Source organism: Pongo abelii, chromosome 13, assembly GCF_028885655.2.
Source record: "Pongo abelii isolate AG06213 chromosome 13, NHGRI_mPonAbe1-v2.0_pri, whole genome shotgun sequence".
NCBI lineage: Eukaryota > Metazoa > Chordata > Mammalia > Primates > Hominidae > Pongo > Pongo abelii.
Window position 1 is genome coordinate 36,629,541 of NC_071998.2, and position 13,469 is coordinate 36,643,009.

The 13,469-nt window shown below is 36.3% G+C and overlaps 1 protein-coding gene across 1 annotated transcript in view; it reads left to right on the plus strand.

Annotated features, from left to right (window-relative positions):
- The first annotated feature begins 7,893 nt into the window (after nt 1–7,893).
- The window catches only part of IFNE (interferon epsilon), a 61,153-nt gene continuing 55,577 nt past the window's right edge, over nt 7,894–13,469 (plus strand). Inside the window, exons 1-3 of the mRNA XM_063714182.1 lie at nt 7,894–9,134; nt 12,946–13,069; nt 13,203–13,340. Of these exons, the coding sequence (XP_063570252.1) occupies nt 8,510–9,091 (582 nt within the window). The 5' untranslated portion in view covers nt 7,894–8,509 and the 3' untranslated portion in view covers nt 9,092–9,134; nt 12,946–13,069; nt 13,203–13,340. The remainder of the gene's footprint in view (nt 9,135–12,945; nt 13,070–13,202; nt 13,341–13,469) is intronic.

Sequence of the window (13,469 nt, forward strand, 5' to 3'; positions counted from 1 at the left end):
AAATAATAACATTTATTATGCATGGATCACATGCCATGCACTATACTAAACATATTAGGTGGATTATCTCAATTAGCTTTCACAACAACTCCAAGAGACACCATTATTATACTTGTCTTAACATTGATGAAACTGAGACACAGAGAAGTTAATAGCTTGCTAAAAACCACACAGCAAGCAAGTAGTAGAGTTGGGGTTTAAACCTATTCTGTCTCACATTAAAGCCCATGTGCTGAGTATCATGTTATACAATTTTCATGAGAAGTGGTGGTCTTTTCCTTTCTACTGTGCTTTTGCCATTCTTGGCCTAAATTATGAAGAGGGAAAGGGAGAACAGTATAGTTGATGATAGTGTACAAAAAGAAGGCTATTCTGCTCTGTTAGACCTCAGTCATCATGTCTCAGATGTGGATTATTTAGTTAAAAAATACACACACACTTTTTATCCTTTGAAATAATCACGAAAGTTGAAAATACAGGAGAGAGAATCTTGTTTTTGAAATAATTTAAGTTGCCAAGCTGATGCACCAATACTGTCAAATACTTTAATGTGTGTTTCCTACCAACAGAGATATTTTCCCTGCATAACCACAACAAAATTCAGAAATTAGCATTGTTATGTTAGCACCATATGATACTCAGTCTTCGTATTTAGATTTGTAGTCCAGTTGTCCCAATAATATATATATTTTTTTGTTTTGAAATGGAGTCTTGTTCTGTCACCCAGGCTGGAGTGCAGTGGCATAATCTCAGTTTACGGCACTCTCCACCTCCCAGGTTCAAGCTATTCTCCTGCCTCAGCCTCCCAAGTAGCTGGGATTACAGGCACCTGCCACCATGCCTGGCTAATTTTTGTATTTTTGGTACAGATGGGGTTACACCATGTTGGCCAGGCTGGTCTCAAGCTCCTGACCTCAGGTGATACACCCACCTCCACCTCCCAAAGTGCTGGGATTACAGGCACCCGCCACCACACCCAGCTAATTTTTGTATTTTTGGTAGAGATGGGGTTATACCATGTTGGCCAGTCTGGTTTCAAACTCCTGACCTCAGGTGATACACCCGCCTCAGCCTCCAAAAGTGCTGGGATTACAGGCGTGAGCCACTGTGCTTGGACCCTATAATATTCCTAGTAGCAAATGGATCCCGTTCAGAATCATGCTATGCATTCAGTTGCTATATTCTTTAGTCTCTTATAGTCTGGAGCAGTTGCTGGGTCTTTGTTGGTTTTCATGACCTTGAATGATTACAGGGCAATTGTTTTACAGAATATTTCTCCTCACTCCACTCAGATTATGACTCCCCACAGCAGCCCCACTCCACAGATGCTATAATCACTCTTAGGCTGTGACACCCATGCCAGGTTCTCTCTCCACATAAACAGTCACCTTTGCCTGTCTGAGCTCCAGCAGTGTGGCTTCCTGCCCTTTCCAGCAAAATGCTTACATTGTTTTGTCCATCTGTTGTCTTTAGGACTGAATTTTTCAAAAAGGGAAAGAGAAGCAGAGATTAGATATCAATTTAAGATCAATTCCAGCTCCAGAATTCTATGATAGATAAATTAATATGGTCAAATATTTGAAAGTTTGTGCTCAGAAAATGGAGTAGAGCTGTGTCAATATCACTGGGAAAAATAACCATATCTGAAATAATAACTGAGGCCAGAGCAAAGGGAGGCACTGAGTAGCTTGGGATAGGGCTAGATGTGGCACCCTGTGTGTGGCATGCTGGGGAGTCTGGCCAGAGCACAAGATCCCAGAGTGGTCAGAGAAGTCAGAATATGTTTACAGACGCCCCCACCCCCCGACCTCCAGAAATGGAGAGGAGGTAGTGGATGGCCAGAAAGCAAGGCATGTCCATTACAGTGGTCAAGGCAAAAAAGGGAAATATAACAATACTAACCAGCAAGTATCTTAATATGGATTAGACAGACTAGTGATCTAATGTGTTATGGGAACAATACACCTGGTCTGAGTAATGTATTGCTGATCATACATTATTAGACCACTAGATACCATTAATTTGTGATATCTTACCAACAGCGAAGTTTATCCCACGCTCTAAGTAATTGATATTATGCTGCCATCCTTTGGTTGAATTTAAAATGCCTCATTTACTAACTGGAACTATTTTTGTATATTTTAAACAGAGGGTATCACAATTTTAATTACATTTTTTAGATTGACAGTAATGATAAATAATTTATGGAGACAAGCGAATAAATAAAACTTGATACTTATGTAATAAATTTAAAAGTCATTGAAAAGCCCATTCTAGCTAAAGATGAACTACCAGTCATTTGTTTAATTTATTTCAGAGACTTCGTCATACTCACTGATACTTAAGATTTAGCCCTTTTTTTCATCATCATGACACTTTTCCATTTTCTCTAAGCAATGTAAGCATGCAGTGAATTTCCTTAATGCCATCCTTAGATTTGGACAAGAGTGACCTATGCTCTACTCTAGGTCTTGCCCTTTTGAGAAACCTGAATATCAGACATGATTCAATTTATACAACACAAGTGTATGCACACACGGAATTGCACATACACACACATGCATAGACACACACAACATTTTTAAAAAGCATCTAGTACCCACATCACTTAGGATCTGGTACTCAGTGCTCACATATGGCCCAATAACTCTAAATATACATACTCATTAGTAATTCCATTTGGTACCCAGGGAAATATTTCTCCACATCTCTTGCTTTCAGTCCCCTACAAAAAAGTGACTGTACCTGATGACACGAAGGAGACGTTGCCTTGGAATGTAGGGGATTTGAGCTGCAGAGGAAAGAGAAGACACATTAATTGCCTAGTAAACCCTTCCTCAGGACAGCAGGAATGCAATAGATTCTTACAAAATGAAATACCAATAGTACCCAGTGTCCATTCTCTTGCTTGTCTTTACGTAACAATTAGTGATTCAGGAGGGACTCATAAATTATGATGGACATTGGCAATAGTTGTACATGGAGGCTGGAAAATATTTCTCAATATTAATCAATTTATTTTACTCTTAAATCTTAATTTATGTTGGTCTAGACATATGCTGGAAGTGTAATACATTTTTTTTACATTGTCATCCATATGAACCTTGTAAGATAGAATTGCATGTAATTTTACTTTTATAAACATTTTTAATGTTTAATACTTTTTTAATTAAAAGGTTAAGTATATACTTTATTTAAATACTGTCAGTTTAAATTTGATATTAATTATGCTACACATGTTGTCTTTTAATTTTGATAGATAACATTGTATAAAATATTTCATGTTTTTTGAAAATACAAAATATGTAATATTTTTAACATTTACTTTAGATTACATTTTTTTGTGAAAATATTTTCAAAATTTCTAGACTTTGAATACAATTATATTTTGTTTTTAATCTTTTAGATCAGGATTCAGCAAACCTTTCTGTAAAAGACCAGAGAGTAAATATTTTAGGTTTTGTAGACCATATAGTTCCTATCACAACTATTCAGACTTGCTATTACAGCATGAAAGTGCCATATACACTTTGTAAACAAATGAGCATCATTGTGTTCTAATAAAACTTTATTTACAAAAGTAGGTGGTAGGCCGGATGCAGTGGCTCACGCCTGTAATTCCAGCACTTTGGGAGGCCGAGGCGGGCAGATCACGAGGTCAGGAGATCGAGACCATCCTGGCTAAAACAGTGAAACCCCATCTCTACTAAAAATATAAAAAATTAGCTGGGTGTGGTGGTGGGTGCCTGTAGTCCCAGCTACTCGGGAGGCTGAGGCAGGAGAATGGCGTGAACCTGGGAGGCGGAGCTTGTGGTTAGCCGAGATCGCGCCACTGCACACTCCAGCCTGGACGACAGAGCAAAACTCCATCTCAAAAAAAAAAAAAAAAAAAGAAGCAGGTGGTAGGCCAGATTTGGTCCATAGGCTACAGTTTGCCAACTCCCACTTTAGATTATTTATGATGAGAAAACCTCCACTTCTAGTCATGAGGGACAACTAGATTTATCATCTCACTTTAAACAACTAGAATACTGAGTAAAATATGTGAAAAATAGTTTTTAGACATTGGATAACAGACAGCATAAGATAATGATCTTTGAGAGGAAGGAAAGAAATACAGTAAGCCCTACAATTGCTCCAGCTTAATGCTGGGTAGAAAATTGGCAGGCGGCAGCACAAAGAGGAGGAAACTCCAACAGACCAGTGTTCTCACTGAGTTGATATGTCATAGTTTAGAGTTCAGGGAGGCAGCAAAATATTGGAGAAGATATTGCTGCACAGAGGGAAATTGGGGAAGAATGAATGAGAGCTACGAAGATCTGTAAAAATGTCTTCAGGAGTCTTTAGCTAATGTGTGGTTTATGTATGTATGTAAAAGAGTTACCCAAGATTAGGAAAAGAACACCCAGAAAGGAGCAGGCAGCACAGGCTGTCCCCAGTGCTAACACAAGGCTGGGGATATTTCGTGTTTCCAGCAGCAAGAGGGCAAAATTCTCCAAATTCAGAGATCATTAAGTAGAGTCCTCAAAAGACTATATTCTTGGTTGCAAAGGCATTGCCCTAAATTATAAAGTCTGCTTCACTCATGCTAACAAATCCAATGTCAGAGGAATCCAATTCCAGGTAACTCAACTATACCCTAAAACAAAGTTCAACTATACGTAAAGGACTTAACAAATCCAGCTCCCATTAAAGTAAAATTTACAATGCTCAGAATCCACTCAAAAGTTACCAAAATGCAAAAGACATAGGAAAATAGGACCCATAAAGAGTAGAAATATAATTGACAAGACCAGACTCAGAAATGACACAAATGATAGAATTATCAGAAAAGGAGATAAAACACCTACTATAAATGTACCCCATATGCTCAAGAATGTAGAGGAAAAGATGAATGTGATGAGGAAAGAAATGTAGATATGAAAAATAAACAAATTCGACTTCTACAAATGAAAGTATAATATCTGAAGTGATAAATATACGGGATTGGATTAACTGTAGATAAGATACTACCAAAGGAAATACCAATAAGGTTGAATGCAGACATAGAAACTATTAGAAATAAGACAGAGGAAAAGACTAAAAAGTAAATGAGGAAAGCTTCAGGGAACTGTGTGATAATATTAAACAGTCAAACACATCTAGAGATGTAGTCCCAGAAGAGATTAGGAAGGAGGGAATGGTAATAGAAAAATGTTAAAAGAAATAAAGTCTGAAACTTTTTCAAATTTGATGAAAATGATAAAACCATGGATTCACAAAGCTCAAAAAAAAAACCTTGTAAAAGAGACAAGAAGAAAATCACACCAAAGCACATTATTATCAAATTGCTAGAAAATAGTGATAGCAAATCTTAAAAGCTGCCAGAGAAAAAGAAGAAACATTATGCACAGAGGAATAAAATTAAGAATGACCACAGTCTTCTCTTCAGAAATTATGCAAGCCAGAATGGAGTAGAGCAACATCTTTACAGTACTTAAAGAAAAAATATATCAACTTAGAATTCTATACCCATCAAAAATATATTTCAAAAAGAAGACACAATACTTTTTCAGACAGACAAAAGCCAAGAGAGTTTATTTCCAGGGGATGTGTAATATAAGAAATATTAATGAAAGTAGTGTAAAGAATGAGAGAGAGGAAATATAAGTATACTGTTATAATATCCCTACACTGTACTTTAAGTGGATTGTAATATTATTTGAAGGTAAACTGTAATATGTTAAATAAATATGTATATTTTTAATCCTAGAGAAACTGCTATGAAAACAAAAAGTAAAACAAAGTGGCATTACTAACAAGCCAATAATGGAGATAAAATGGGCAATAGAAAACAACAACAAAAAATTCAATCCAAAAGAAAGAAGGAAAAGCTTAAAAGTGAGAAAAAGAACATATGGGCAGTTAGAAAACAAATAATAAAGTGGTAGATATAAACCGAACCATACTGACAATGACATTAAATTTAATGACCTAAACACTCTAATAAAGCAAAGATTGTCAGACAGAATAAAATACAAGGTCCAACTATATGCTCTGTACAAGAAACTCACTTTAATATAATAACATGAATAAGTTAAAAAATTAAAAGATGCAAAAAAAGACATATTATGCTAACACTAATTGAAGAAAACATAAATGATTATCAGAGAAAGTTGATTTAGGAGTAAGGAATAATGCAAAGGATACAGAGGGACATTTTAAAATAGAGGGATCAATTCATCAAGACAACATAATAATCCTAAATATGATGCACCTAATACTAAAGTTCTAAAATATATAAGGCAAAAACTGATAGAACTGAAATGGGAGATGGGCAAATCTAAAATTATACTAGGGATTTCAGCTCTTCTGTCTTGATAGTTGATAGAACAAATAGACCGTCAGAAAGGATACAGAAAATTTCAAACACTTTCAATCAGCTTAACCTATTTGACATTTATAAAACAGTCCAACCAACAAAAGTAGAACGTTATTATTTCAAGTTCACAAGGAACTGTCACCAAGATAAACCATATTCTGAGCCATAAAATAAGTCTCAATAAATTTACACTACATTCTTTAACCACAACAGATTCAAATATGAAATCAGTAACAGAAAGGCATCTGGAAAATCCCTGATCATTTGGAAATTAAACAACATTTAGATCATTTTTGTCAATTGAATGAAAATGATGAGAAAGCCTTATAGATCAGAGCTCGTTGTTATTAGACGGAGTCACTTCTGATATTCTTAATTCATTTTTATATTGTTTTCCCGAAGCTCAGCATTAAATATTTAAAGATTTTTTGAGACTAGTCAAAATTCTACTGTCCAGATAGATTGAGCATAATGTTATGAAACAAGTGTTATTCCTTTCATATATTATATATTATCATATGTCTTTTCTCTCTTTCTCTCTCTCTCTCTCTCTCAGATAGGGAGGGAAAAGACCCTCTGTGGAGCATGCTGACTGAGTATATTTCAACTTATTAATACTAGACTAAGTGACCAAACATACAGCTGAGCTGGTATATAATGAGACCATACATGTTTACAGAATGCCTGTTTTTGACATTTAGGGATTCATCCAGCTGCCTGCAGAGAAATGATTAAAGATAAGACTCAACATCTTGTATTACTTTGTGTAGAACATATTAATTTATGCCAAGTCAACACATATTTATTAAGCAACTACTATAGTTGTATAGACAGCAAAGAAATCAGTAATCAGTGTTTATTTCACACTCTGAAGAGACTTTTAATCATGTAAGTACATAGTCAAATGTAAGACAGAACAAGAATAAGGTAGGCACAAAGTGTTGTGGGGATCCAGAAGATTATGGCTCCTTGGGGGAGATCTGGGCCTTAAAGTACAAGTAGTCTTTAGTCCTTGCACAGAAAGGTTCTTGAGGTAAAGGAGGCAACAGTTGATGTTTCAGAGAAAGCATCATCAATAAACACACACACACACACGAGTGCTAGCTGTATTAAGGGAATACTAAATCACTTACTTTATCTGGAGTTCAGATTCCTTCACACTATATTAAGAGTAACAGTGGGATAAGATTGGAAAGGTAGATTGGGGGCTTATTCAAGAGGAACTTAGAATATGGAACTGGGTATTTGTAATTCAAAGGACATTGTTAATGTAGAGATGTTCACATTAGTTTACCAGAGCTATCACTATTCTAGGGAATATAAACTAACCAAATGCCCCCAATCTCTCTTCACATATAATTTTATCATCTATAATGGATATATATCATTTAATTATATGGGCGTACCAACATATATGTAATCATTCACCTGTTGTTGAACCTATAGGTTGTTTCTAATATTCTGCCATTGCAATAATATTATAACACTCTTCTTTTGCTAATTTTTTTTGCATTGCTTCTATAGGCTAGAATCTTAGATATTAAACTGATAGGATAAGATATAAAATAATTTAAGATTGCTGTTATATGTTTTAAAATTAATTTGCTCAAGCATTTGTGACAATTTACAGTTCTAGTTGAGGTTTTAAATTTAGTAGTTTGTAAGTATTTTAAGTTTTGCCCCTGAATTCTTTATAGGTGCTGATAAGCCTTTGGTAAGTTTTACTCCATGAAAGACTATTACTGAAAAAAACTTAATCTCAATAAAAGAACTTTAATAAGCTTGACTAAATATTTAGAAAGCACATTGTGTTCAGTGAAACTTTGTATATAATGAATAGAATAATAAAAGATTATATTGGATGACTAGTCTGTAATTGCCTCAAGGAAAGCATACAATGAATAAGTTATTTTGGTACTTCCTCAAAATAGCCAACACAATAGGGAAATGGAGAAAATGTACTCTGAACACCATGAAAAGGGAACCTGAAAATCTAATGTGTAAACTTGGAGAAATGACATTAGAAAACAAAAGCAACAAAAGAGAACACTCTCCAAAATAATCTGAGATGCATGAAAGGCAAACATTCACTAGAGCTGGAATTTCCCTAAGTCTATGCAGAGATAAGTAGCGTATTTGACCTTCACCATGATTATCAAGCACTTCTTTGGAATTGTGTTGGTGCTGCTGGCCTCTACCACTATCTTCTCTGTAGATTTGAAACTGATTATCTTCCAGCAAAGACAAGTGAATCAAGAAAGTTTAAAACTCTTGAATAAGTTGCAAACCTCATCAATTCAGCAGTGTCTACCACACAGGAAAAACTTTCTGCTTCCTCAGAAGTCTTTGAGTCCTCAGCAGTACCAAAAAAGACACACTCTGGCCATTCTCCATGAGATGCTTCAGCAGATCTTCAGCCTCTTCAGGGCAAATATTTCTCTGGATGGTTGGGAGGAAAACCACATGGAGAAATTCCTCATTCAACTTCATCAACAGCTAGAATACCTAGAAGCACTCATGGGACTGGAAGCAGAGAAGCTAAGTGGTACTTTGGGTAGTGATAACCTTACATTACAAGTTAAAATGTACTTCCGAAGGATCTGTGATTACCTGGAAAACCAGGACTACAGCAGCTGTGCCTGGGCCATTGTCCAAGTAGAAATCAACCGGTGTCTGTTCTTTGTGTTCAGTCTCACAGAAAAACTGAGCAAACAAGGAACAGACCCTTGAACGACATGAAGCAAGAGCTTACTACAGAGTTTAGAAGCCCAAGGTAGGTGGAGGGACTAGAGGACTTCTCCAGACATGATTATTTCTGTTCTTCATAGAGTGGTAATACAATTTATAGTATAATCACATTGTTTTGATTTTGTGTATATATATATATTTATCTGTGTTTTAAGATTGTGCATATTGACCACAATTGTTTTTATTTTGTAATGTGGCTTTATATATTCTATCCATTTTAAATTGTTTGTAAGTCAAAATGAATTCATTAATATGGTTGATTCTTCAAATGGGTGTATTTTCATACAGGCTGGCTGGGTAGATACAACAAAATATACCACTAATGTAAAAATACTTTCCTTAACATAGAACTCCATTGCAATGATTTGCTTATTTGCCAGAAATTGCTAGAGACAATGAGAAATACTGGGAATAATTTGCATTGTAAGATTTGAAAATATTATTACACAGTGAATATTTACATTACAGGAGACACCATAGAAATATGGTGAAAGGACATGAACAGTTTGCAGAGGAAAAAAACTATACTAAAAGAGGTTCAATCTCACTCATGATAATAGAAATACAAATTAAATAGCATGCATGCCATTTATAGTACAATCACTATGGAGGCAATTAGGTGATATCTGTCAAAATTACAGATGCATGTAGCCTGTCATCTATAAATTCTAGGCCTGGAAATGTGTCCTATGAAAATACTTGCCCACAGCTGGGCATGGTGGCTCACGCCTGTAATCCCAGCACTTTGGGAGGCTGAGGAGGGTGGATCACAAAGTCAGGAGTTCGAGACCAGCCTGGCCAATATGGTGAAACCCTGTCTCTACTAAAAATACAAAAATTAGTTGGGCATGGTGGCAGGCACCTGTAGTCCCAGCTACTCGGGAGGCTGAGGCAAGAGAATCACTTGAACCTGGGAGGTGGAGGTTGCAGTGAGCCGAGATCATGCCACTGCACTCCAGCCTGGGCAACAGAGTGAGACTCTATCTCAAAACAAAACAAAACAAAACAAACAAACAAAAAAAAAACTTGCCCACGTGTGAAATAACTTAACAAAAAATATTATTCTCTGCAGCACTATTAGTAATACCAAAAGACAAGAAACCATCTCGATTTTCCTAATTAGAGACAGTTGAAGCATATTCATATAAAGGAACACTATTCAGCTGGAGAAACAAATGAGAGGGTATTTCTTTTAAAAAAAAGTTGAAAATAGGCAAGATATAGAGCAGTCTACATAAAATGCTACATTTGGGGTGAAAATGTTAAATAAAATTTATGTTTGTCCTTACTGTGTATAAATAAAGAATAAGAAATAAATTACAATGATTACCTGTATTTAGGGGAAGAAGGAAGACTGAAGAAGGAGATTAGGATGGGAGAGATTTTACAGCTCCTTTAAAAATTTTTATATTAAATCATGTGAATATTACAAATTAAGATAACAATTTAAAATGTATCTAACAAGTCACAGTTATCAGAAATATGCGTGAGGGAGTCTGGCTGGTGAAGGTCAAAAGGAACAGGGGACTGAGTTAGCCTGCCCCTGGTTGGGATGTTTGCTTGGAGGAGGGCTGGAGAGAAGCACACCCGTGCCAAGGGAGAGGGTTCCTGCTCCTGGGAGATGCCAGTGATGGAGGGATTCCAGCTCTTCTAGCCAGGAACTCCCAGAAGTCACCACGGAACGATGTGGGGGCAGAGAAACTAAAGTTCACTGAGGCTTGGTGGCTATCCCACTTTCGTCCACTGTAAGCAGCAGAGCCACAGCCCAAAACTCTGATGCTAGTTCTACTACCATGTGTCATGTTCTACGTCAGATGCATTGCATAATTGGAGGTAAAAGTCAGCAGTAAATGTAAAAACTTAGGAATGAAGCATACTCCAGTTCAGTTTAATTAGTGCAAATAAGTAATGGCTGCACTTTAGACTTGGTTTGAAAGGGAAGAGTAGGAACCAAATAGGATCCTGAAAGTGAGACAGTCACCTGCAATAGTGAAGAAGGGTAAGGAAGCAGAGGCTGGCAATCAGAAGCAAGTCTTTGCTGACTTCACATTGCAGCCAGGGGTTGATCCGTTTACCTTCAAATTCACACAAAGGTAGTGAAGTGGAGGAAGGAGAAATACCACAAGGGACTGCGAATATAAGTTGCTTTTCTTCTCATGGTCTATAAAATTTTTTGTTGTTCTTTAAACCAGGAAGTTTTTAGAACCAAATCCTTCATTTAACACATTATCCAATTTTCAACTTGACCTTACAAAGTGCCTTCTGTAATTATTTTTTTTCTCAAGTGAGAATAAGACTGTAAAGGTGAAATAACATGCTCAAAGTAATGTAGCAAGCCACAGAGCTTGCAGATACCAGAGCAAAGATCTTATCCCAAGTCAGCCTGACTCAAAAGCCTGCACTGTGTTGTTGACAACTCAAACCTGAATAACATTGTGAAATATCACTGCAAAATAATAATAACAGTAATAATAATTTTCTCCTAGCTTTCTTTATTCAAGTTTACAATGGTCTCTGAAGTCTTGAATTAAAGAAAAGATATTTCCCTTTCTCTTGACATTGCTTCCTTAAGAACTGAGAACAGAGTGGAGGAACTGTCAAATGGAAACGTTTAGAAAATAATACTCATATTTAGAAGTTTAAACTAATACTTTATATAGTAATGTTTTCCCAAACATTTAGGTTTATTAAGTTGATATCCTGTTGTATAATCACCTCAATGCCTAGCACAAAATAAAAAATTGTTACTTTTAAATATGTGTGCCCTTTTAAAACTCCAAAACCAGAGTTCTAAACTTGGGAATATTGAGAAGGAGAGACGTATTAAAAGATTGGACTCCTGGCTTAGTAGCACATGGAAAGGCTTGGAGTATGAGTAGTTTCATTTGTACTTGCAGGCTGCGTTATATTTTTGTTACATCTATATGTATTGAGCTAAATAAATCATTAAATCCAAAAGCAGGTTACAAAATAATAATAATAACAGCATCATCATATTTTCTACAAATAAAACATTCATGAAAAGTATATGAAAAGAAATGCATGAAAATGTTCATAGTACTACTGTCTTTGGGATAGAATTTACATTCACTTAAACTTTTTGGATTAAATATTTCTCCCATGAATAAGGATTCCTTTTAGAACCAGGAAAAAAATAAAATTATTATATTTTTGAAATTTAAAAAAAGAACAGGCTGGGTGCAGTAGCTCATGCCTGTAATCCCAGCACTTCGGAAGGCCAAGGCAGGCAGATTGCTTGAGCCCAGGAGTGTGAGATCAGCCTAAGCAACATGGTGAGATCCCATCTCTACTTTAAAAATTAAAAAGAACTCTTGTAAAGGGCACCTGCTGTAAGTTAAGTCCCACCTCTAACGTGAATCAGAATCACCTGGAGGATTTGTTAAAACCCTGATTGCATGGTCCCATCCCACTGTTTCTGATTCAATAGGTCTGTGGTATGGCCTGAGTAATTCCATTTCTAACAGTTCTCACATGGTGCTGTTGCTGCTGGTCTTGTGACTACACGTGGTAAGACATACCCCTACTTCTTGATAGCCTTGGTAAGTTTTTAAGAGATGAAGTCATAGTTTTTTTAAGGCTACTGATCTCATATTTCTTATGACATCTGGAGGAAAGTGAGCACCCTAGATAGGAGTTAGTTGATGAAGATATATTTTTTTTCTATCACTACCTTTTCACAGCAGCAAATCAGACACTTTCCTTATTAAAGAAGCTGTATGTAGCAACTGTCATATCCTAGGTGCATCCCATGACAATAACTGCCTTTTAAGGAAAATGGACTAAAGCAAGTTTTGTTTTGTTTTGTTTTCTCTAAGGTTTCTGGTCCTCATACCGTGAAGTTGAGTAAAATCAAAACTTCCACGATAGCAATGCTGATTGGACAAAGAATGTGTTGTGGACACAAAACCAAACTCTGGAGGACAGAGGATTCATTCCAAGGTGAAAAATGGCAAACTTATCCAGTGATCTCCTCTATAGAGAAGTATAAATGTTTGGTAAATAGAGTTGGGGGCTATTTGTGGAATTGCCTTTGGCTAAAGTCATTTAGCCCAAGTTTTCTACTCCTCCCTAGGGTCTGCTTGTATTCAATGACTGGTCTATGTGGGGGTGTGAAGGCCCCTTACTCCACCTGTGAAGAGTCATCCCAGCTTCAGACCACCCTCCCCAGCCTCCTGTTATTGGCTAAGGCCATTTTGTGACTACACTGCAGGTTAGCTTTTCCCCTTGCCTAATCGTCCTGCCTTTTCTTCTCACAAATGTGATTCCATAGCTCTCTCCAATAAACTTGCATGAGAATCCTCATCTCAGAATTTGTTGTCTGACCTTCAATTTAGGGCCA